The following is a 27,168-nucleotide window of genomic DNA, read 5'->3' as shown; positions in this document are numbered from 1 at the left end:
AAAAGGCTGATATCTTGCTCTCATAATATGACCTTGCCTCAGAGTAAAAAATGTGACATTCAGAAATATGGCTAGAGAAGGGTCACTAGATAACAATGCCTCAGGGCTTGTCTCTGTATTTTAAGCACGTTTGTCTCAAGGAGTTCTCTGACAATTAGGCAATGGTTGAGGAACTTAAAATTTAGCCTGAACTATTGAGGGAGGTAATAGGGCACCTATTCACTCTTAGTTAATCCCAAAGGGCAGCCTCCCTTCTGGTCCTCTGGGGTAACTATGAGTACAGCAGAGATGTGACCAGGGCACTAGAGACATCACCTCAGGGTAATTTAGATTGATTGTAACAAAAGCAGTGTGATTATCTTAGAGCTGGGCTGCTACATACACAGGGAAGAACTAGATATATTTTAAAATTAAACAGTACAATGTTAAAGAAAGACATATGACATTTTAAAATTTACTTAAAACTATATCTCTCAAATTTTCCATCCTCCAAAGTTTATTAAAGAAAATTGAATTGTGCTGGAGTCTGTGTCCTGGTCATCCTGCAGTAAATCCAATGTTAGCAACACAGACTGAAGCTGATCACCAGGTTGATTTTTTCTCATTGTTTTTCTATACCAGGCAATCATGTTCTATATGACATTTAACACACCGATCAGGCATCACTTTAAAACTGCCCACATGGCTGTTTCCCTCTTTGATCTGGAAAGCAGCAGACATCACATTCTAATTTCCAGTTTCCAGTGCTGAGGAGTTTAGTTGTGGTTGTTCTGGAACCAAATGTATTCTCTTCACTTAGAGTAGCCACCTATCCCCTTCATGGTCTGCAGTCCTCCACAGAGACACACGGTTCCTCCTGCTGCCCTTCTCTGCACCTATTCAAGTCGGTTTCATCTACAAAAAGTATAAAGGACCCAAACTGTACAGAGCTCCCTTGGGCTTGTGTGAGCAGGTTTTGGTAGCAAGGGGCTCCAGGAGGACCTTGTGTGAGAAGCTGCCAGAAGCTTCCCCCGTGCCTGACAGAGCCAATGCCAGCTGGCTGCAGGTTGGACCCACTGCTGGCCACAGCTGAGCCCATCAGGGATGGTGGTAGAGCCTCTGGGATAACAGATTGGAAAAGTGTGGGGTGAGGAGGAATGAGAGTGGCTGCAGAAACAGCAGCCAGAGAAAAGAGTGAGAACATGTGAGAGAAACAGCTCTGCAGACACCAAGGTCAGTGAAGATGGAGGGGGAGGAGGTGCTCCAGGCGCCAGAGCAGATTCCCCTGCAGCACATGGAGGTCCATGGTGGAGCTGGCATCTGCTTTCTGCCCCTGGAGAATCCCATGCCAGAGACGTGGTGCCTGAAGGAGACTGTGACCCTGCGGGGAGCCTGTGCTGGAGCAGGCTCCTGGGAGGGCTTGTAAACCTGTGGAGAGAGGAGCCCACACTGGAGCAGGTTTTCTGGCAGGACTCATGACCCCATGGGAGACCCACTGGAGCAGCCTCTTCCTGAAGGGAAGCACTCCATGTGAGGGATCCCACACAAGAGCAGTGTTTGAAGAACTATAGCCTGCTCCAATTGGAGCAGTTCATGGAGGACTGTCTCCCGTGGCAGGGACCCCATGCTGTAGCAAGGAAAGAGTGCGAGGAGCTCTCCTGCTGAGGAGGATGGAACAACAGACACAATGTGTGATGAACTGACCACAGCCCCCATTTCCTGTCCCCCTGCATCTCTGGGGGAAGCAGGCAGAGAATTCAGGAGTGAAGTTAAGCCTGAAAAGAAAGGAATGTTGGGGGAAAAGTGGTTTTAAAATATTGTTTTATTTCTCATTATTCACTCTGATTTGATTGGCAATAAATTTTTTTCCCCAAGTCAAGACTGTTTTCCTGTCACAGTAAATGCTGAGAGATGTCTCTCTTCTCCTTGTCTACACCCACAAGCCTTGAGGAGTGTTTCTTCTCTGTCCAACTGCAGAGGGGAGTGATAGAGGGGCTTTTGTGGGCACCTGATGTCCCGCCAGGGTCAGCCCCACACCAGAGTATCACTGTACTTATATTCAGGCATTGGTAGCTGGAGACAGAGACTAGGAAATAGCAATTTGTATCTGATATAACTTTTATTCTGACTATTTATAGCAACCACATTTATTTCTTACTATTTTTCTGAAGTGAAAATGCTCAGTGTCAGGTTTGACTGTAATGTATTTACTGCAGAAGAAATAAATAATTCAGTTGGTATTTTCAAAAATATAATTAGTTGATGAGTCAGAGAAGAATTTAATTTTCATAAATGTTAAGGCTGGAAGACTGCGATTATCATGATCAGTGTGTCTGACCTGTGACTCTCTCATGTCTTAGGAGGCTGCCTGGTAATTCCTGCATCAATTTGTAATTAAGATGTATGATTCTTCAGAGGAGACTGAATAAAGGGCCCAAACCACATTCTTGAGATGTGCTGAATGTAATTTCACACAAACAAACAAAGGTACACCACACAGACAAGCCCGAATATTGTGATTCATCATTTTAATTTAAAAATTTAAGACCATTAACATTTACTAATATCTGATATCTCAGTGCAAATTTTTTAGAACATCATACATAACTGTGAACTACTATTTTTTTGTGTGTGTATATATATATTTATACATAAAATGCAATGAAACATATTTCTATTCATGGGAATATAGGCCTTACCAAGAACCTGTGTCAGCCATGGGAGATGTGTAAATAGAAAAGGAAGCAGCTGGGATAAAATGAAAAAACATAAACTAATCAAACTCTAGACTGCAATAAAAGCTGCCATGAAAGAAGAAAATGAAAACCAAAAATTAACACCACATAGAGCAAAAGATCAATATTTTATCGACTGACAACACACAGCTATGTACTCATTGGTCAGTCATTATCCATATTGATTTTATGCCACTGCACTTTGGCTCTGGCTTAGCCATGCCACACATATTCCTCCTTTTTTACCACTTTTCTACCTAAAATAATGACTGTCTTCAATATGAATAAAGGCCATACAAGTCAGCCAAATAATTCTATACACTCAAGGTCAGAGTCTGAAGAAGAATGACTTAAAGACCTCTGAGATGAGGACTCAAACTCTGCTGGACAGTGCAGAACCTGCCATTCCTAACATCACTCCACAATGGCTCAGTACAGGAATCAGACCACTGCAACACACACTGTGGAAGAAGGAGGCAGATAGATGTTTGTAACTCAGCTCTAGATGACCTTTAACAGTAGACATCTGAGTGCTGGAGCTCAGCAAGCAGATATAAAGGCTGGCTGCTTAGGAACTAAGACCCTGTACTGCAAGCAAGAGCTGCCTGGCTTGCAATGACAATTACTAATTATTGACATACTGTTAAAAAACACATGTGGCTAATGGTGAAGTGAATCAGGAACTGGTTCTGGACAGATTATAGCCTGCTGTCCCCAAGCAGAAATTTACAAGCAGAGGTATGAACTGTGAATCATAGACCAAGCAGGTAAGGTCCTTAACATGGCTTCAGTTGCTGGCAAAGCAGTTTTGAATGAAGGAAAGTACAAGGTTAAACAGACTACTATGAGTTGGCTCTTGAGTCAACTAATAAAAAAAGAATATTTTAAATCTGTATTTGAAGGTATAGCAACAACAGTGGAAACAGAGTATTAAGGCATATTAGTTATAGGAAAACGTACATCAGCACTATTCAATCTTGGGCATTCCTTACCTCTTGTAGTAACTGAAAATATGGGTTTATTTCTGTTCTAGAGCAGCAAAAAAAATAAGTACAGTTACCCAATTTTGGGAAAGGACCTGTGCTTTAGTGTCTTGGGTGACTTCTTTGGATAGCAATTCCAGTAAGGGAAGGAAAGTGACTTTTTTCCATTGAAATGGCCCTTGGAATGGGCCTTTCTGACTGTGCTCCTCAATGTGAACACATCTCCTACTCACAATTTCTGCCTGCATTGTCAGCATCTTTTTGCCCAAAGTATGGAAGAATATAATATTTACAAGGTATTCTCTTCAATGTTATGATCCAAGAGAAAAATGTTTGTGCCCAGTTTTCTGTGCCAAGATCTGCATCTGTGAATCAGTGCTAATGCTGCATCATTATTCATATGCCAAACAGACGCTTCACAATCCTTCTTGGTTCAGAGGTGATGAAAGATAAATTTTTAAGCTTCTAACAGCAGAGTGCAGTGTGTTACAAGGAAAACACACTGGAGTTAGGCTTAAAATATATACAAATCTTTTCTGCATTGTTTTATTAACCAGTATGGGGCAGTTGTTAAATTTTTGTTTATAAGCAGCTGAGAATTATGACGATGTAAAACAGCTGTTGGAAAGTTACTTGAATGACTAAATAACTATAGTACCTTTTATCTGGTTTTCTTACAGCAGACCAATGAACTACCTTGCTACAGAGTGAGAATAATGCAGCTGCACAGCTTTCCACAGAACTATGAAGCAGAGCCACATTTGTGGCAAAGGATGTCATCCTGCCGAGTGAGGAATTCCTGACCCACCAGGCAAACAGAGCATTTCGCGCAGCTAAAGCATTCCCCGTGCCACTGACGCTCCTCAAATGAGATGTATTTGGCACCTCCAAGAGCTGAAAGAGAGTATGAAAAAAATAAAAAAAAAAGAAGATCTGAATCCAATACTTCTGGACATGGTTCAGTAATACAACAGATGACTTCCTGATGTGTGATCAGGTTGTCATTCACATAGGGAATGGAAAAATGAACAAAAATCCATAGTGTGAAATATTCTTTATTGGCTGAATTGAAAAATATCTTTAAAACTTAAATAGTGGGAAATATTTAAAGCAAAGCCACAAGTCGCTTGCATATCCCATTATAAGATCTGAACACAATGGCTTTATCAGAATGTCCATTCAGGTTTGCTGATCTTCCCAACAAACTCTCATGGAAGTTATTTGCAATATTAGTATTGTTTCTATACAACTCTGAATTAAATTTAATAATTAAGTTTCTTCAAGATGGATTCTTTTGGAAATTACCAGATAATGAATTCCTAGCAGAATTATCTGAAATAAAATCTTGAAGACTGGGGGAGTTTGAATAGCTTTGGGGTTTTTGTTGTTGTTGTTTTGTAGTTTGAGTATTTTTTAAATCATGCACATGTGATTGGGTATTCATTGATTTCTTTGTCCAATGACATACGCAGCAGGCACCTGTAAGAATCAGGAAGTACTTTTCAACAGCTGACTCCACACATAATAGGATTAAAGTGCAGAACACCAGGAAATGCTCTCAGAAAACTCCAGCTATCATAGACCAGTGACATACATGTCTAATTTTAAATCATATATAAGTATACAAGGATTCATGAAATAGAACTCTGCTGCATTTGGCACGCTTTTTAATTTGACAGGTGTGCCTTACCAGCAGGCAGTTAATCTGTGTTCAGTTTGATTGCATTTGCATTTAAAAACAAAACTGAAGAAATCACAGAGGGGCTTGTGTGTACTGTCCTGGGAACAGCAAAAAAGGCACCTTTTAAAATATTCTTAAGGAGGAATTTTACTACAGAAAACACTACATCAAACAATGGAGGACCTCCTTTGGGTGCATAAAACAACTCCTCATCCGTTAGGGAACATGTGTGATCAGTATGTCCTAGCAAGATACAGGACATGTGACACAGAGACAGTCTCTCTGATAGTTAACTCCTTCAGTCTTTCATTATGATGGGAGTAATTTTAATGGGTTTATTTTCTAAAGTGAAAGTCTTCTTTGAGAGGAGGCTGATGATTCATTTCTGTCTGGTCCCCTCTAGAAGACGAGACTCACCTGTAATAGGTTTCTTGCAAGCAGCACACTTCTTGGCATGAAATTTGCTGAAACAGTCTACACAGTATGGGTACTCATCTTTGGAAATGAATCTTTGTCTAGACAGCTGAGTTTTACACACGGCACACACAAAGCATTCTTTATGCCAAGGCTGGTCATGGTAGGCCACTCCTCCAGATGTTATAACCTAATGTATTGACAAACAAGGGCAGAGCAAAGAAACAAAGGTGTGAATCATAAAGGATTATCCAATCCTTCGTAAGTATTTCCACTTGTTTTCTCTCTTCCAACATGCTCAAGAGAAGAGAGGGTGGTCACATCAACTTTTTTTCATCTGGATTATCATTTAACTAATCTGCAGTTGAATTCCATATGCTGCTGGTTTGTTATTTTCAATTTTCTACCACACTATAACCTCATAATTTGTAATAAATATGTTATCTTGGAATGGAAAAATGAATTTTTTCCATTATATTGTAGATAAGTGTTTAGAATCAGGCATGCTCTCAGAAGAGAAATTCTCAGTGATAGGCAGTGGGTAAGAGAACTGATGCTGAGATAATAGTTAATCTCCAACCAGTATTTTGCTGTCTCTTAAGTGCAACAGTATTTTAAATAGGAAGAAAGACAGTAAAGAAACAGAAGTAAAACAGAAAGGAGAGCTACACAGGCAGAAGAAGAAAAAAAATAATTTTTATCAGTGCCATCAACTTCTCATTGACAAAACACTCACAGCTCTGCACTGGTTATTCCTGTGGAGGGAAATTTCCAGTTGTTCTGTGGCTCCCATATATGTGGCAAAGAGCTGGTTTCACAGAATTTGTGAGAGACTGTACAGAGAAATTTCTGTAAAGATGAGCTGTAAGATAGTGTTTCTACTATCAAGTCACATGCATGACAGGGAATGAAAGAATGAGTGAATGAATGAATGAGTGAATACTGTCGGAACAGGAGGAGAAAAGTAGAAGAAACTTAAGTAAAAATAGTGGTTTCATCAAATTTCCCTGGGGAATACAGTTTCAGGAAAATCAAGAATAATATGTCAAGCAAAGTCATATGTCATGTCAAGCAATAAAGAGATTTAAATAGTTTCCAATCCCTTTAACATTCCAGTTTTGGGCTATTTTGTGGTTACATTTGCGTTTCCATTAAAATCTAAAAATCACTGACAAAAATTCAAGATTCAGTTTGGCAATTTAATCTGTTTGGGTTCAATTCTCATGTATGGGAATTGATGCAATTTTCAGAAATGAAATGGTTTTAGCTATTATGTAGGGGGACTATTTGCATTCCTAGAATTTTTAAGAAGCAAATCCTGATTATTTTATGTAGGTGGTGCTAATATCAATGCCTAAACATTGAGCATAATTAATATAATTGCCATGTGTTCATTTAATTCAAGTTAAAGGCTAGATGTAGAGACTTGGGAATATATAAAAGTACTTTCTAAAGTTTAGAAAAGTTTAGTACTAAAGTTTAGTACTTTCTAAACTTTAAACTTTTAGAAAAGTTTAGTACTAAAGTTTAGTACTTTCTAAAGTACTTTCTAAAGTTTAGCTACTGAAGAAAAAAGTAGGCAGCATGTTTTCCTGAAATTAAAACCTTTTGTTAGAGGTAGAGATTTAAAGGTAATCATTACATAACTACAAGAAATTATAATTTATTTGATGAAATGAAAAAATAATGCTTCCAGAATGATGCAGGTACCAAAGAATAAGTACAATTCTGGCCTAAATGCAGTTTAAAGCATTTTCCTACAGAAAAGTATCACACTAGAATAGTGTGATGCTTTGAGTATTTTCATCAACAAGAGACAATCTTAAAACATGAGAAATCAAGGGAGGGAAGAATTGATTTTTCTGTACTTGGGGGAAAAATGAAATAAAATCAAGCTTTCTGGTACCCACAAGGGTATAATCACATATTGCATCAGTGTGACTCCTGACTAGTGCTACAACAATTGAATGTTACTCGATCTGCTAATTGCCTGATACATTTCAAGAAAAAATAGCCAAGACTGTGGATGATTTGCTCAGTTCAGGTGGCTAATTATGCATACGAATACATCTGAAAAAATGATGGAAAGAGAGGCATGTTTACAAAGGCAAAATCAGAGATTTTCAGGAAAGAAGGGTTTTATATAACTTTCCATTTAACCTTTGCTAAAAATCACAATCAAGAACTAAAGAAGCCCAAAGCATTTGTTTTGGCAAATAAGATTATTTCAGATATAATCAGTCTTAGATTAACGAGTGGACAGCAGACACAGTTGGCTTTAGAGTTTAATGTCAATGGAAAGACTCTGGTCATATTCTTAGTTTACCACACGTTTCACATGATCCAGCCCTTTCTCCCATGAGTAATATTGTCTCACTAGGGCAATTTTTGTATTGTATGTTTAATTACCTTTCTGCAAGCATAGCAATGCTGGGCAAATTGCTTCTCAAAACAGGGCACACAGTAATTCTCATTGTCTTTGGTGATTAATGGTTTTGTTCCCAATGGTTGCCGACAATACTGGCAAACAAAACAGGATTCATGCCAGGAACTTCCCTTAAATTCCATTTTACGTGAACCTGAAAAAAACCAAAGTGAAAAATCCTCTCAAATATAGCCTGATAATATAAGTTTTAAATGTTGGGAATGTTCTTGTTTTTGAACCTTTTAGCTCAGCATTGGATGACCCAAGAAAACAGTTATCTTCAATTTAATAGAACTTATAAGAATAAACTTGAAATTCCAAGAACACATTCAGTGCCATATATTCATCTGGCAAAAGATGTGCTGACTTTCTTAAGCTTTAATTGTTAGAGTCTGTTCTTATGTGAATCTTTTGGGGTTTCTTTGTGAATATGCTTGAATTGCTCAGTTTCTCTCAAACCAGACAACTCAGTGATAATATCCAGCAATTTTACAAATTAGAAATTAATTTATTGGATGTTTAGTAAATTTATTATTGTCCTGTCTTCTATCTTTCTTAAATTAAGGCTCCTTCACTTATAAACACATTATTTATTTTAATCGGCTTAAACTGTCAACTTTCTAAAAGTAAGTATTTTATTCTGTGATACAGCACATTACACTGCCTTCTCCTATATCTCACCATTTCTGTCCTAGACCAACAATTCTTTTTATCATGTTTAACTAGACGCTTTTGATAGAGCACAGGGACAGAAAGTTGCTCGGTTAAATGTTTGTCAGAGGAGTCTCAGAGCTTTTACCTCTGCATAGAGGTGTCCTATCTTGATATAGAAACATTAGTCTAAGATATGCGCATATATCTGGGAGCAATTTTTCCAGTGGATCTCCATCCTCAACTTCCTATCTGTAGGTACCATAAGACTGCACAGAGAGGCGCAAGGTGCTTTACCATCCTTTCCACATGAAGAAGAGGATTGCTGTTATATCTGATTAATCCCACTGTACCTGTTTCCTGAACTGTGGGGCCACTAGAGAAACTGCTGGTTGTATTTAGACACAAAAGACTTGCAGCTTCATCCCAGTGATCAGAAGGCAAATTTCACTGTCTTTCACAACTAGGTCTTTTCAACACAGAGCTAGCAAGCTGATGAGAAGGAACTTAATGATATAGAGACTGGCTGGCATTCCCATGCCACTGTTGCATTGTTTCTCACACCTTCAGGCACATTTCTCACACCTCTGCTGCAAGGATTTAGACTCTGTGACAAAACAAGCAGTATGGATTTACACCAGAAGATAATAATGCAAGCCTGAGGATATTCTGGCACTTTTTTGATCACATCTAGTGAGGTGTGCCTATTTGACAATGCTTTTTGTAAAATACATACAATTTAAGCAGTTTATAATCCTTTAAATGAACACAACTACATTGTTACAATATTTGTTTACACTAATGCAGATTTTACTTGTAATGAAAAGGAAACAAACAGTAAAAATGCAAACTAGTGTTACAGGTTGTATACAACCTGAGTAATCTAGTACCAATAGTAGGACTATAATTTTGCACAGCCTGGATCTTACTATTCAGCATTAAGATATACTAAAAAATAAAATTCTAAGGTCACTGCCAAATTTATTGATGTGCTCTGTTCCAAAAGTCAGGGACACACTTTCCTAAGCAAGCAGTTTCCTTTTGCAACAAATGGTGCTGTGGGTTCTCTCAGATGCCTGTGAAGAAGCAGTTTTTGGGTAGTCCCTCTGCTGTATGAGCTTTACTGATGTGGTAGCAATGAAAAGTCTGGAGCGTGTCCTAAACAGATACAATCAAAAGCTGAGAAGCAGCTTAGTGGACAGTGCAAGATTGCTAATGGCAGGAAGTAAGCCTTGTCAACATGGACGATATTGTAAAATGGACTAGTATTCATTTTAGTAAAAATGTTGCTAATGACTTAAAAGCAAATTATCATGTTTTGACAAGTTAAACAAAAAAATATTTCTGAGTGAAAGCACTAGTATAAAGAACACAAGCACAGGGTCTGGTCAATGTGGAAAACATGCAGATGACTTGTCTAATCTGGCACTTCTGCTCACAATAGCTCAGTTTGTCTACCTATGCTCCCAGTGGGATATGCTTCCTAAGAACTGAAATGGAATCAAGGACATCATATGAACACATTTTACCCTCCATTGAACTCTTTAATAGTTTTATAAGGATTCATAAGACCTATCACTGGTAGATCAGAAGTGTCTGCCTGCCTTCTCCCCACTGCTGGGAGAATGCTATACACAAAGGAAGAGTAGTCATCTCCAAGTTGTTCTGAAAGTCAAGGACCTTGTAGCTTGGTTATTCCAGGAGGAGGTTATCATTAAAAATGTGGTTCAGTTTTCTCAGCAAAGGGCCCCTGTTGTCTTACCAGGCATAATGGTCTTCTGGCAGTGAAAACACTTGGATGAATACTCATCAGAGTAGCACTCAGTACAAAGCAAGACCTCATCCTTGGCAGCAAATGGTTTCTCCACGAGTGAGCGACTGCACTTGGCACACCTGAAGCATCCCTCATGCCAGTGGCGGCCTTTGTAGGCCAGATCCTTGGAGAAAGTAAGTTCATGTTAATGAAAACATTTATTTACAGTGCTTTTATCCTTCAGTTCCTTCCAGGACTAAAACGATAAAGGAAGAGCATTGCAGCGGTGGATCCAACCAGAAGTGTGCTCAGGAAAGGTGTAGGTACTCAATGTCAGAGTGTTGTGTAGATCTCTTTCAGAGGCCATTAGGAGCTGCTTTGGCAGAATGTCCTTCCTTATGTAACATAGAGGTATGCTTTTATTGGAAGAATCAAGTTATATGTTACAGTTGTCTTTCAAGGGGAAATGTGAGACATAGCTACTCACTTTTCATAGCTTAGGAAGGTTTACTAAACCTTATCAAAAATACAACAGAAGACTGAATAAAGAAAAAAAGGTTACGGCACTGGAAGCTAAAGATTTTCCCCACCATATGCTCAGCCCCCTCACAATTGAGGTTTTCCCTTTTTAACCCTTTAACCCCTCCCAAAGTTTTGTCAATCAACCCCTTCTTCCCTGTCCAGTGGTGGAGATCTCTTCCTCAAATCCTGATTGGAGGTCAGATGTCATCACAGTGACAAGCTGGCCCTCCCAGATGTCCCAACTCCAGCTGCCCCTTCATAACCACACGAGGGGGTACAACATAAGTGATGAACATTTTTAATGTGCACAGACCACTGGAGAGGAAGCCCATATTCTGATTTGAAATGAATCTTATGTATTTTCAATGTTACTATTACTTCTTCCAGCTGACATGACATAATTCTAATAGCTGTCAGAAAACAAGCAATTAAAATCTCATTGAGAACAAAATGATTATTAGTAATATAAAAAAAAAATCATTGCTTTTGTTTACATCTGATATAAATCCTCCTGGAAACTTGACAGAAAAAAATTTAAGAGTCAGTGGGCTAAAGGGATGAAAGAACTAACAATATACAGATATGAGATCCTGACTAAGAATACAAAAAAAAAAAAAAACAAAAACCACCAAACAGAAGATTTAATTTTCCCACAGTTAGAAAAGCAAGGGAAAAATGCACCTCCAAAAAATCCTCCCAGCTTAAAAAATAAACCCTTCCAGGTCTCTTTTATAAGTAAGAAACATAAAAGGGCACAAGTCCAATCTCATTGTTCTCCTTGATCATGTCCCTGCCTTTTAAAGAGCTAAAAATAAAAGAAATACCATGCTTCGTTTCAGGAGGTGCTGAGCACTTAGCACTTTCATTTGCTTTAGTTAGCACTCTGAACCTTGCAGGAACTAGGCTGTCAGCCCAGAGCAGCCCGAGGCAAAGACTGGGTGAGCAGGAGAGGAAGAAAACCAAGCTCTAGCCCCTTGGCAGAGGTGAGACAATCAGCTGTAGATCTCTGTGCCACTTTTCTCGATGTCTCTAGCCAGGTCCACTCCTTTCTTACTATGTCTGCTTTTTTCTCCCATTTTTTTCCTTCCACTCAGTCCAAAGACATGGCTTTTTGTTTATGATCTTCAGCAATAATAATCCTGTCCCGAATTTAATTTTTGATTTTAAAGGTGAAATTAAGTAAACTCAAAGCATGTGTTCTGGTGAATCTGACTGGTGCTACGTGTTCAACAATGCTGTGGGTAAAATGTCGATGAATTTTTGAGGAGTGTCTTCATCCAAATCAACATTTTCCTTGGATGATTCCTGTATGCAGACTATGTGCCTTGAAGTGCTTGGGCTGGGAAAGCCTTCCAAGAGGTTTATTTTAACATCTTTCTGTCCTTTTATTTCTGAGGAACATAGGCAAAGAGAGCATGGGGAGAAGGTGACCAGTACACACTGGACTTGGCAAAACAAATGCTTTTTGATAGGTTTCGTTTGACCTTAAAATTCAATGTCAAGTATACATCCTCTAAACTGTAGTATGGGGTATTAGAAACACTGTCAAAGACCACAGAGAAACTTGAATTATTAATTAATATTGTAAAAAATGGAGAAATGAAAGGAAAGACAAGGTCAGAAACACTGCCACTAATACACCATCTGTGAGATGAGCAAGGTAAGCATGGAATTAAGCAGAAATTAAAAAATACTTCATTTCCAAAAGAGATAGAATGTGCAAATTATAAACATGTTGTCTTCTCAGCTTGGCATCTGCTTGTCAACACCTACAGTAAAATAATTTATTCAATGCTGAAAATTTTTTTTCAATGAACACGTCTCAGAAATTCCAAGGTGTCAATCAACCTGATACACTGAATTACACCATCCACCCTATCACTCCTCCAGCACTGTGCAGCCTCTGCAGCCAGTGAGTGGCTGGAGGTGAGGGATGGAGCCTAGCAGAGGTCCACACATACACCACAGTCTTGCTGTATGCTTGGGGTATATTCATGTGCAGATTTCCTCATCTTTGATCCCAGAGCTTTCCAATCAGGGTAAATAGCACTGTTTCACTCTGCTGTGTGTGGATATACAACAGCTATGCTTAAGTCTCTTCAGTGATACAGGGATGTGCAAAGGGGTGGGTATCACATCTACCATTAAAGAAATTGGATTTGTGTATAATTTAACAAGGAACAAAAAGTGCAAGCTAAATCTTTACCTTGGAGCTGCACTCAATGGGCTGCTTGCACTCTTCGCAGGGGTTGGCGTACAGGCTGTCATAACACGGAACACAGTAAGCATTTTCACCTCTTAGTGCATATTTCCTGCCACGGAGAGACTGCAGGCAGAAATGGCAGTCTGTGTGGCTGCTGGTCATCCTGCTGGGGCCCTCCACGTGGTCTGTAAAAGAGGGAAAAATTGTGTAATTCAGTGCATGATGCTTGCTCAAATGCTAAGTAATGATTCATTACCTGTGAAAGTTAGACAGGCATTTCCTGGTCATTTGCAGCACCCTGGATTTCTTAATGCTGGCTTGTTCAACAATAAAATGGTAGCCTTTAACAATTTATACTGTGAATTGTATCACCAACATGATGAAGAGCAAGAGGGCTGCTTCAGCTTATTCTAACACTGTTTCAGGTCTGACTCCTGAAAATGAAGCCAACTTCACATTCTCTACAAAAAGCTACTGGTATTATGAGAATTACGTACTGGATTCTGAGATATGGTTCATCCAGAAATTGGGTAATGGAGATAGAAGCAATAATTCAGAAATGAAACCAGCTGAGGAGTTAAAAGGCCAAAGAGAAGAGGCAGGCACTTTGTAGTGTGTTCCTGACTTTCTCTTGATACTCCTGTCCTTCTGCTCATTCCTTTCTTTTCAAAATACCCCCACGTCTACCTGACTCAATGGAAGGAAGACAAGGGATTCCAGGATATATGACTGTTTTTTGCATTATCCCAACTGTGCTGCTAATATTTAGTGGCATTGTAAGGTCACACAAATACCCCTGGACAGCAATAGAGTGAAATATAAAGAAAAATAAACTAAATAATAAGTCAAACAAAATCAAAACTCAAAGAAGGTTTTCCTTGTTGTTATTGGAAAAGATTGCTTTTTCTTACATATTTCTTTATTTCTATATTGGATTATATGTTGGCAGTACCAAAATAATGTGAAATAGTTTATATTTCTGTGCCAGACAAGTGCAGGAAATACCACAAATCTATTGAGAGTCAGTTGTATGAATTTCCCATCCTTTAGTTTTTCAGGCTAAAGAGGCTTGGACAAGCAACCAAACCTCAGCTGCTTATAGATCTGCAATAGTGAGTGTTTTAAGGATTGTGGAGATGAAGACCTATTTCAGTCTTCTTATTGCTGGTTGGATGGATCATCATCACTTTTCTAAAATTGGGTCTTGATTCTTGGAAATGAAGAAGAAACCAGAAAGTTCTCAGTGAAGCAACCCTAAAAACATCTGCTGGGCTCGTTGCATTGTGCTCTTCGTTAAACTCAATGGGTGTGGCTGTAGCCAGCACCAGCAATCAGGACTTTTAGAGGAGTTGAAAACGACTGGGGAAGGTCTCCTAAAATATTTACATGTCAGTGACTTTGGACAGCTGAAATTAATGCACTTTGAATAACAGAGCAGATTAGTTTCTCTTAACCAGATGCATAGCCTGAGAATAAGGACGAACATGCAGAAGGTAATATTTGAGGGAGTTCTTAGCCATGACAAAGCCTACATCTAGTCCACTTAGAGTTACACCCTCGTACTTTGTTTTTGTGCACTCACTGACTGTCTTATACCCATGGTTCAGCTTTCAAAAGGCATAAAAACTTTTCCTGGGTTTTTGCTTCAGTAAGCTCTAAACCAAAATGGTTGTTTGAGCTGTGAGAAAAAAACAATTACTGCAGGTCACTGGCACCAATGAATAAGGTCATTTTTTAAATTATGCACCAATTTTTAAATTATTATTAAATGCATAAGGTCATTTATTAATTAATCTCTTCTGGGAGGTGTAGTAGTAAAACAATGGAGAGGGGGTAGGCAGCAAGGCTATCATACTAATTTCAGACCAAAAATAATGACTTGATTGGAAAACTCATTGCTCCTGTAAATTGAAAATCTTTAGAGTTGAATTGATATATTGTATTTCTTACTGCCCTTAATATTACTACACCCTGTCTTAGCTGACAGCGTGTAGTAAAGAAATAAAATAATCTGGAACCCAGATCACTGGGAAACATGCTTTCTTAAAAATATTTCTGATGTGTTTTATGTGATATCCTTGGAAATATAATGTAACAGGGCTTGAATTAGGACTTCCATTTCCTTAAGATCAAACAGAGATTTGAATGTGTAACAAATAAACCCATTTATATGAGAAAATTACATCCATCAGCTTGTACATTTACAGAACATGACATATAAAACCAGGCAGAGCTCAGTGCATTTAATGCACAATCACAGTCATGACCAAAGTCAAGGTTAAGTTTTGCGCATTTTGCTCTTTGTCGGGGAAGAAGTATAAACTGATGTCTAAGGACACAATCAAGGAGTGTTTGTGGTTAACTGTGCTCCATAGTCAAGGTCACAGGACAGGCTTGAAACTGGGTTTCAGAGGATCTTCATTTATTTTTTTAGTGGGAATTAAAGTTATGAACTGCCTCAGAGGATAACCCTGAGCGGACCACCTTTCTGATGCCCTCCCTGCTGGATCAGTACTCCTGCTTCCTGACAGAATTCCATCTCAGCCTAAAAGTGGCAACAACAAAATCCAAACAAGGTAGTCACGAAAAGTTTTGTTACTTATAGAGCATTTTTGTGCATACTGCACAAAGCTCTCCAACAAATAGCTTCCCATATCCGTAGAAACATCTCTGTTTTTTCATTCTAATGAATGTCAACCAGGTTTTTAAGTTATCAGAAACTCTGCATTCCAAGTAATTTTCTTTAAAAAGTGGTTCTTTTGATTATTGCTTTTTTTCCACCAGGAAGTCCGTCTGTTCAGGGAGCTCAGGCTGTGTGCACAAACAAGATCCTCTACTGTAATACTTCAGGACTACTGAATTTGCAATGTAAATATCCTCCTAAACCCCTATATGGATGTGGGAGCAAAGTGCTATTAATCCTGTTCTACAGATGAGAGTTGTTGCTTGAGAACTTAATAAAGTACCCCCAAGAACAGAGTCAAAGCCTGAGGGTGTCCTTGGGCTGCTTCTCTAGTAAAATGCTCAAGTTGCCCAGAGCTTTTCTTCAGACAGTCTTCAGAGTTTGACCGTGAATCATCATAAAAGACCATGTTTGGGAACGAAGCAGCAATGGTATGCAAAAGAATGAAGATTTTTTGCAAATCTTTTGGCAAAAATATGGGTAACCTTTGAGAACTACTTTTACCATTAGAAAATGCAACAAAAAAGGGTGAATCTTATCTCTCCCAGCACCACTTATCCTTGCTCCAATAAATAAGTAATGGTACGAGGGCCACGCAGTGAAGTAGAATGTTTTTCTTGTGCTTTGATCCTAATCTCTAGAGAAATATGTTTACTTTAAGTTTGCTGGAAGCTAGACTTTGTGTTTTGAAGGTCAGCTAAGAAATCTCTGGAGATCTGATGTTATTCACTCTCATGGAATGAAACGCTGACTCCAGCATTCCAGCTGCTAACTCGAGTCCTAGGCACAGGGAAGGACTGTGATGTTGCCATTCCTCGGGAAAAGATAATTTTATTATTTAAATTGGAACATCTTAAATTGGAAGCTAAATACTGTTGATTTTTGTGTACCCGGTCAGCAGGGATAAGAGGTATCATTTTTAATGTTAAGAATATTCCAAGGAGGTGCAGAGAGATGTTGCCAAGGACATGAGGATATTGTAACTGGAGTCCCTGGGGTCAGATTTGAGAATGCAGCAGTTTCATGGACTGAATGATAAAAGAGACAAAAGTACGAAAAAGGGAGCTGGCTAGTCAGCCTGCTGTTAAAGTAGATTAAGATACAATTCAGCTACAACAAATTAGGACAGGGACTTTCTGGAGAGTCAAATTATTTCCCATAAAATGCAGAGCACTAGAAGACTTTCAATGAAGAAAGCTGAAAGAACATGGTTATGAAGTTGTGAATCCTGATAAATATGGAACCATCAGGAAAAGAATAGTTTTTTCTCACTGGAGCTAAAAAGCAGAGCCAGAATGTTAACATACCTCTCAATAATTAATCTTGATGTTTTCTATAAATATATGTTAATCTCCCTCACATCATACAAGAATAAAAAGCCCAGAAACATTCATACTACTCAGAAAGGAATTAGTATATACATATGGATGTAGATATGTACATATAGGTAAAAAATGTTCTATCTTTCACTTAGTGGAAATTCTAATGGACTATTTATCAATCTAAATATACCTGCCATTGAACTTCATAATCTTTTTCTTTAAGAACATACAGTTATTGGAATAAGGCTCTTTCTTAGAGAGGCATAAGGGAAAAAATGGATGGGAAAAATCCTTTGAGCAGAACTGAAGGATAAGAAAAACAAGTTGGTATCTTATGATGAGAACACCCCTGCAAGCTGCCCTAGGCACTTGTTCATTTTCAGGTAAGTGCATGTTTTTATCTTCTAATGCTATTTGCCTTATTTGCATGAATTTGCTTCATTTTCCCTATTTCTATTTTTGTCTCATGCATTTACATACATTAAGGGATCTGTAAAATTTGCTTTTCTAAAAATGGCTAGAGAAGCAATAGGAACTAGGGGCATGTATTACAGAGCAAGTCAAACCAAGAACCTACAGGAAAGAAGACACAGATACTAACTCTGAACTATCTTTGTGACAGGACAGTAATACACCATCAGGTCCTGGAAGCATCTGAGTGAGTGCAGAGCACTGTTGAAATTCTCCTTTAAGCAGCCAGGACAGATGTCACAAGTGACACTGTTTTAGTGGGATGTCAAGGCAAAGCAGATATTTTAGAGGTTGGTCTGGTAATTTGTACTGAATTGTACTGTGTTTACATGCCCCATGACTACAAGCAAAAAGGGCAAGAGCTATGGCTTAACTAGGGGATCAAGCATCTCAGGAATTTTGTAATTTTTTCCTTAATTGGTATTGCTGTCTGCTTTGTTTACACCATACAAACTCAAATGGTGCAAACATCTAAATTCTTCTTTTTTTTTTTTCCTGAAATAATTCTTACCCACATTTTTTACAGGTTTTCACATAGTCTGGTAGAGCTAGAGTTTTTTCCTGTGTCATTATGGAGCTCATTCCTTTCTGACTACTGTCAAATTTATGGAATAAAATGAAGTGATGGAATAATTCAGCTGTGCACTGTTGTAACATTCAATGTAAAATCCTCTCAATATTCTTAGTTGTACTTCCCATATTGAACCAGAAAACAGGTTTGAGGATTGCATCTATTACAAAGGGCTCATCTGATAAAAAATACTCAAAACAGCTGGTGAGTTGGATGGGACAGAGTGGCATCCACAGCAAACTGGCAGATGACACCACAGTGGGAGGAGAAGCTGATACACTACATGGATGTGCTGTTATCCAGAGGAACCTCCCCATAACTGGAGAAGTGGGGTGACAGGACGCTCATGAGGTTCAGCAGGGGAAGTCGCAAGGTGATTCTGTGATGGACCACAGAAAATTGATCTGAATGGCAAAAAGAGGGAGGGTAAAAGTCTCCACAAACCCTCAGTACTCTCTTATGAGTGTTGGAACAGGAGTGGGGGCATTCTCATAACAACAAAACAGGTCTCTTGTAGATGCCTGTTTTTTCCAAGTAGCCTTTCTTGCCTTGACATTCACCTACAATCCATGATTAGGGAATCATGAAAGATAGTGTTTAAATAAACAGAAAGTGGAAATTTCAAATAAAGACATGCACTGAAGTCCTGATCTGAGACTACCACCCGTGAGTTCATTCCTATTGTGAAAATCATAGACTTAGAGGATTTTAAGGGTTGGAAGGAACCTTAAGGATCATCTGGTTCCAACTCCAATGGCATGGGCAGGGGCACTTCCCACTAGACCAGGTTGCTCAATGCCCCATCCAATCTGGCCGTGAAAACTTCCAGGGGTGGGGCGTCCATAATTTCTCTGTGCAACCTGTTCCAGTGCCTCACCACCCTCACAGTGAAGACTGTCTTCCTAATGTCTATAATAAATTTTCCATCTTTCAGTTTGTACCCATTACTCCTTGTGCCATTACTACAGTGCCTGATGAAGAGTCCCTCTCCAGCTTTCCCTAGGCCCCCTTTGGATACTGGTAGGGAGTAGCATCAGAGGAGCACTTTGGAACCATCTCTGCTAGAACAGCATCTGCACAAAATGCCTGCACAGCTGGGCAGAAGTGCCCCAAGGAAACAGCAGCGTCTCAGCCATACACTGACAGCATCTGGCAGGGACACACCTCGCTGGAAGTGACACAAGCCTGCCTTTGGGACTGAAATCTTTCCTGGGCAAAACAGTAGTTACAAGAAATGATACCTGCTATACAAGGGTGAGTGGAGTGCCCAGAGGTCACCAAACAAAACAGTCCTGCCACTAACAAGAAGTAACAGAACTTCAGTAGGTAATGCTGATTCTGATAATAATCTTTAGGATCTTAATGAAAAAATATGTAATTTCTCATCTTTGCAGAGGTCCTAGCTGTAGAGACCAGATTTCCCTACTCTTACGTTTTATTTCAGGAACAGCAAGCTGGATGAAGATTATTCTATTGTGTGAGAAGGGGAGCATCACATGAATCAGAATAATTAAAAAAAACACCCAAACAACAACAACTGTCTACACAGCACAGCTTTTTCTAGAAGGGTTATTTAAAAGCCTGTGACCTACTTAGAACTGCTTTAAGAAATAAAATGAACAAAAATATAAAGATCAGCTGCAGCGGCATTGTTAGCAACAAGCTAAAATTGGAAAGGATTTTCATTACCCTATTTAAAAAAAGAAATAGTTGCTTCCCCAAACCCAAACATAAATCCCCTAAATGATAATCAAGCATCTGCTGCAGTGGTTTTTCTTCTTATCTCCAGCTGTGCTATGCCAACTTGACCTAATTTCCTGAGAAAAATATAAACTGAGACACAGCACTCTTTTAATAAAAGGATGACACCTTATCAAAATGAAGCAAATCTAAAATTTTCTAGTCTCAGCCTTGTTAAGAGATTGTGATGAGCTAGATGGCATTACAGCTTAGGAAAAGTAAAGGCTGCTGTCAATACTACTGGTATGTAAGATCCCTACTTCCATTATCATTGTTTCCAGATATTTTGATTTGTAGGCCAAATATTTCATAGGCCAGTTTTGCTGCTAGCAGTGCTCCCTCAGGCTTGGCTGCCACCTTCTTATCAAGCCCATCTCTGAAAATAGAGATGATATGGCTCTGCAGACCAGCCCTAGGCTGCTTATTACACCAACAGAAGTCATTGTTTTTAAAGCCACTGCTGTACAGTCTAAGAAATGCTGGCCACTGCAAATGTAGCACTGCAAATGTGTTCCCAGCTCTTACAGAGATTCAGCCCTGGGTTCCCACCAGTGACATTTGCCCCCTACTTGAAGCCTTTGTGATTCTTACATTACCTGTTCTGCCTTCTTGGGAGATAAAATCTGCAGAACAATTATGTGACTGGGTATCCTAAGATTTCCCTCAAGCCCTAAAGTCTCTGCGCCACACATGAAACATTTTCTACTTAAAATAGTCTAGAAGTGGCTATGATTTAAAATTAGGAGACCATGGTAGTCTGTCTTTCTTTATTATGATGTGAGGTTACTGACCCTTCAGTGAGTGCCCTGCTGGGATTTTTGTAATGTCCTGATATGTGAAAAAGTCTTTTTTGTTGTTGTTGTTTTGTTTTTGGCACCATGACTTCAGAGTGAATTTCTGTCTATGATTATAAATACATACTATCTAAAAATCGGTTCCAGTGTAGGATTGACCTTATCTGATTGAAGAAAAATTAAGGCTAAAGTTTATCTGAACACCCAAGACAGTCAACATTTGCTTCAGACTAATACAACCCATCACTAAACCTTAGAATGCTGGCGGAAATTTGGTAAGAATGAAGAAATTCCTTTCTAACATTAAGGAACATTTTAAGAACACGTAATTTAACTCAAGGATATTGTGGAACAGTGAGCCCACTGATACCAGCAGAGTGGTTGATGTGGACTTATTCTAGTGACGATGTGAAGAATGAAGCAACGACCATCTTTGCAAACCTCGAATGGATTTGATTGATTTTGGTAGATGATGGTGCTCAGGGGCCATAATTCTGATCAGCTGTGGTGAAAAAGGTTCATCTGAGGAGAGGAGACTGGAACGCAGTGGCAGAAACTGCACCAAGGAACAAATATGATCCAAAGCCTTTCTGCTAATTTATGTAAAATTTATTTAAAGTTTTCAGTAAAAAGTCTAAGAAAGTGATCAAACAAATTAAGAATTCTGCTACTGTATTTTTAAAAAATCCAACAAACCCAAACTGTTTGAGCTTTTAATTTGAAATATTTCTCAATGCTCTTCAACTTTCAAGCACTAAACTAAACAAAGATTGCCAATTAGATGACCGGCATGAAATAGTTTTTACTCTAAACATTTTTCCCATGCAAGTTAGACTCTAATTATGTCACAGTTTTGTATGTTTTAGTACATAAATGAATCATGATGTGGCTGAATTTGAAACTTGAAGAGCTCACTTGAGAAAGACTGAGCTTGATAAGCAAGTTTAAGCCTAATACTGTTATGGGCTTCTGATAAATAGAATTAAACCTAAACCTCTGAGGTATTTTACAGCCTTCCTTTCAAAGGTTTCAGAATGCTTTTCTAACAACAATAATAAAGTAACCCTAAAACACATTTGTGAGTTACTTGTCTACAGAAAAGATTAATAGTTGTCAAAGCAAAGTAATTGACTTCCTCAAGGCCAGAGAGCAAGCCTTTGGGAGTGGGAACAAAAGAAGCCATTCACTGCAGCTTTGCCATGAGATGGGTCTGCTCATCAGGCTGCATCCATGGCACTGGTCGGGCATAGTTAAAAGCAGTGTGCAAAGGTTGCCAACTGGTCAACTCCCAGTGCTAGAGGTAGAAAACACTTCCAAATTTAGCCAAAGCAATAAAATGTTCCAGTTGCGCACTTTGCAGTTGTCCTTTAAGACTCTGAGGTTATTCTTATGCAAAATGTTCTGTCAACAACTACACCATCCTCTGGCACTTGGCTATTCTTGCTATTAATTCTGCTACCTATGCACAAAGACACATTACAGGGAGGTTAATATTTTTCTGACTGATAAAGCTTCTCAAGTGTGAGGCCAGCAACCAGCTAGGACAACCTGTTCAGATCCATTACCCACACTACGCTGAGATGTGCAAAAATTAACCAGTCCTCTTACATGGACCTCAAACAAATTCTTAGGCATCCATAGCTGGGAAGAAAAGTCGCATACTAGCATGAATGAAGTTGAATTATAAAAACCTCTTGAGTTTAAGAAAGGGGAAAAAGTAGGGATGATAGCTGACACGTACGACATGGCAACAGAGAATGGGGATATTCACAAAAAACTGGCTTAAACCTGGTGAAGCTAATGAGTAAGGCACTTTTTTTAAGCTAAAGGACAGATACAAATTCATCTCCAGGGTGACTTCTAGCAGAAATTAAACTTAGCCATCATTATGAAAGAACTAAGGCAGTGTAGCTTCCCTTTGTGAATCTTGTCCTTCCTTTTATCTCTTCTGCAGAATTCCTGTCATGGGGTTTTATTAACTTGTTTTCTTGGAGTCATGTTTGCATATTTCCACAAAAATGTCCTTACTTAATCCCTCTGACATTTTACAGGAGAACACAAATGTAGGAAACAAGGAGTTCACAGTCTCCTTTCTCATAAGAGCTGCATGCCCTGGTCCCAAAAGAATGAATTCAGCTGCAGCAGCCCAAGTGGAGCATCAGCAGCATTTCAGCACACCAGCTTCCAAACTTAGGGCTCTAGAGATTTGAATAGAACAGTTGAACTAGAAATGATTAATTTATGAGCATCGTTTACCCTAAATTGGCAGGGAAGTGTGGAGGAAAACTCCACTCGGATTTACTCTCCAGGCAATCTAAAAGCCTTGACAACGCCTAGAGCTTGAATTGGCAGGAGGGCTGCTGCTTCCAACAGGTTTGGAATTTCATCCTCTGATTTTGGGCTTGATGTTTGAAAGCATGCTGGTTAAAATATTTCTTTCTGTCTGTCCATGGTTAGGTAATACTAAAAGTTTTTAACTGTTCTTTCAAGGAATAAAACTCTGGTAGGGAAATGAAAAAAGCTGGGATTATCGGTACAGAGCTGATGGAACGCACGTCTTACCATGTCATCAAAAAATACATGCTTTAAAAATTATCACTGCCTGCAAATAATTTGGAGACATGATACATCAGAATCTCTTTCAAGCAGCTTTTGAATTTATTTTTCTCTAGCTCTGTAAGTTAGTTAGTATCATCTCAATATTCTACCAATTAAATACCCTCGAGTCAAAGTGATTCTCCTGATCCTGCAGTAAAATTACATGGATGACCATCACCAATCTGTAATCACGTTAATATATCAAATCCACTACAGTTTGTTCTGTTACTGTACAAATAACAACTTGTTGCACAAAGAGAAGAAAAATATTAACACAAACAAAAAAAGGCATCCAAATCTTAATTTTTAAATGTAAATTTAAAAAAAAATTATGATTCTAAAAAATAATAAAAGACAACACAAAGCGTCTTATGGAGGGAGAATTTGGAGATGATACTTGCTGTTTACAGCAATATTTTGACTTCTTATAAAAGTCAGCTTAGAAACTGTTCTACTTCCAAAATCAAGAACAATCCACATTAGGTGTTATAAGTACTCATCCTAGAAACAAGTGACTTAACAGAAAAGACACCATCTAGAATTTTTTCTTGCAAAAGCAAATGAAATCTTGTTAGGAGATAAAAATGTAATGGGAAAAAGCATAGTCATTTTTTGTTGGATGGTTCTTTGGGGTAAACAAAACTCATCCTCATCTCTTTACAAAGGAAACCCCAGACAATCTTTCCACAAATTAGTGGGTGAGTCAATTAGTACAATGAAAAGAATTAATAAAAAATTAATTTTAATTATTTATTAAGTGTGGTGTATCTTTAGGTACACAAAATTAAAAACGTATCATATATGTGGAAGTCTGCATCTAATTTATTCAGCAGCTTTCTGAGGAAAAACTTCCTTTGAGCATATTTGCTCAAAACATTAAATTAAGTACCTTCTATACTAACAAGTTTAAAGTTTATCAGATGAAGGAATAATAGAAAAAAGCCTCAATACTCACATTTAGTTTTAAGCTGCTTCTCTCGGTAACTTGCGCAGCAAAATAAAGGAAGAAATAATTACACGTCTTCACAGAAACAAGCATCCATCAAGTCCAAAAGAAACAGAACACTTTGCCAGAGCTATTTGAGGGTCCCATCAGAATTTGTCTGGATGGGGGAAGGCTGAGGGACAGTTTGTTTCCCTTAAGACCTCATGACCTGCAAATATCTAGCTGCCTCACCACTGAATCAAATCATTCTTTGACATACTGTGTTTAGAAATGGCAAATACATATCATGTAGGAGGTTCTTAAAGGAACATATTTCCGAGAGTTCTCAAAAGGAAAAAGGCATTTCTGTAAAAAAACAAAACTGTTCAGTGCAAGGGCAAAAAAGAAAGTAAGATGGAACATTATTCATCCCCAGACACACACTGGTTCATGCATAATGAATCCAAAAGGCCTCATGTGGGCTTGTAAATCAGAAAAGAAAAAGAAAAGTTGCAATTACTAAAGTCTGATTGTTGTGTACAGGAAACCATCCCTGGGGGGAGGGGGGGGGGGCAAAAAAAACCTCCTCCAGTTTCAGGAAAGACGTTCAGGGACACAGCAGAACTCAAAATTCTAACGCCTGAAGCATTTTCTGGGCTGTTACAATTTGCTGCTTTCTACCAGGTGGGAAAGCCTTCACAAGGATTACCATCAGTGCGGCAGCAATGGACGCCTCTAGGCTCTCTCTCAGTATTTCCCAGTATTTCTGGCTTTTGAGACACGGCCACCTCCTTTATTTTCTGCTTGGGCCCAACAGGGGCCAGCTTTCACAGACAGGCTTCTGCATGCACAGAGCATTCAGAAGTCCTTATACTTTGCACATGACTCTATGCAGACCTTAACCAAATGCAGCTGAAAGTAAGGATATTGTGTCTATTTAAAAAAGCAGGCTGAGGTTAGGCAGAGTGAAGAAAGGATGGCTGCTTGTGGTATGAACCATAACTGACCTCAAGGCAGATTTTTCCACAACCAAGAGCCAATAGATCTGAATCACTCAGTCTACAACGTCAAGTGGGTGGGAGCTGTTCAGTATCACAGATAGAAGAAAGAAGGAAATGTTTGAATGGTTTAAATATGTATTATGTTATCTGAGTACTTTGGTAAAATTGCCAGATCTGGACATGTTCTGGACGTTATCTGTGTCTAGATAGTGTCTCACAGTTAAGACTGATCCTCTGACTAATATTGCCAAACCTGATGATCTCTGCTTGTAGTCTTGTTAAACCTCTCCAGACACACAGTCATTACTTAAACAAGACTGATCTCTTTCCTCCTGTTTTAATTTGTTCTACAAGCTTTATTTATACCAAGGACCTTTCATTTCAAGCCTGTGATTTTAGCAGATGGAGGAGAGAGAGGAGCAGTTAGGTGTGAATTTGAGTCTAGAATGAGAATCATAAATAGTTTTCTCTTGTCTTCCTTCCAGAAAGAAAAAAAAAACCTGATAGTTCCTAATCGAGTACCTTTTCAAGTTCATAAATCAGATCCAGACAGAAGTATTTCTCAAGCAGATCTGTTGAGAGAGCTAATGACATTTAAAAATATTAACACAGTATGTTCTTGCTGTCAAGGAGGAGAAGTTCGGACATGTCCTATAAAACATCACTTTTCTTATGCTTTGAAGACTACCCTCAATTTTGTCCAAGCTCTAGATAGAGATAACAACTGTACTAATAGAAGACAGGCCCAGAGAAACTTCTAAAACAGAATCAGGGTTTTCCCTAACAGGTACAAATTATGTACAAATGAGGAGGTCAGCAAAATCCTGTTATTTCTTCAGACTATCAATTAGATGATGTCTCTTGCAGCTCCTGCAGCACTTCCTGAAACAATAAGCAGCTTATTTTATCTGTCTCCTAACACAACCTGTCTTGACCTACCTTCCTCGTCGTGTTAAATGTTTGGAATATTCATCAAGAAAATGGTGGTTCGCCTTAAACTACTCGAGTTACTCGTTCCGTTACTTATTCAGTTTTTAAATAACAAAACCTCAGAGATGTAATTCCTTAACAATTCCTAAAGAAAGACCTTGTTTTCCTGACAAAATATCTTTTGGCATTTACTGAATATGTTCTGTTATTTGGGCTAGCAGAGAGTATCTATAATAAAGTACAATTGTTATTCAAAAATTTTGGGCAACATGGATTCAGAGGCTCAGAAAGCACTCAAAGGAGAAATGCTCCATGTCTTGTTCTTATATTCCTCTCTGAGCTCTCACTTTTGGCCTCTGCTGGAGACACAATACTGGGCTACACTCACCTTCAGTCTGACCCACCACAGTCACTCTTGTGTCATCTGCAAGAGTACTAAACTTCCTATTAAACAAGAAATCCCAATCTACCCATATTTGTAGAAACTTCCATTTTTTTGGCCTACTGTCACCTACTAGGAAAAACATTCAAGGAGAAACCACTGCTTGAGTAGCCTTACTCACGAACCTAAAGAGAACACAACTACTGTAGTTTTATCTGAACAAGCTCTCAGATGGGTTCAGGCAGACAAAACCCACTGATATTATTTAGAAACCTGTACCAAATTTTTAAAGAAGCTGTGAAACTAAGAGTTCAAAGTTCTAACAGAGCAACAATTTGCTCAGTTCCAGCAGATCTGCAAGTAACCACCTACAAGAGTTCTCTTTTGCCACTTAAAAAGAAGAAA

General features: G+C 38.7%; 1 protein-coding gene across 1 annotated transcript; it reads right to left on the bottom strand.

Moving 5' to 3' along the window:
• Nucleotides 1-2,426: 2,426 nt before the first annotated feature.
• Nucleotides 2,427-26,098, bottom strand: FHL5 (four and a half LIM domains 5). The gene is made up of 6 exons (XM_038132315.1): nt 24,481-26,098; nt 13,350-13,531; nt 10,631-10,805; nt 8,202-8,371; nt 5,796-5,982; nt 2,427-4,591 (listed from the first exon to the last, which is right to left on the bottom strand). Exons 2-6 carry the CDS (start codon nt 13,506-13,508, stop codon nt 4,440-4,442), a joined length of 843 nt encoding a protein of 280 aa, XP_037988243.1. The 5' UTR covers nt 13,509-13,531; nt 24,481-26,098; the 3' UTR covers nt 2,427-4,439.
• Nucleotides 26,099-27,168: the final 1,070 nt, after the last annotated feature.

Source organism: Motacilla alba, chromosome 3, assembly GCF_015832195.1.
Source record: "Motacilla alba alba isolate MOTALB_02 chromosome 3, Motacilla_alba_V1.0_pri, whole genome shotgun sequence".
In the NCBI taxonomy this organism is placed as follows: Eukaryota; Metazoa; Chordata; class Aves; order Passeriformes; family Motacillidae; genus Motacilla; species Motacilla alba.
This window is presented reverse-complemented; position numbering and strand designations above follow the sequence as displayed.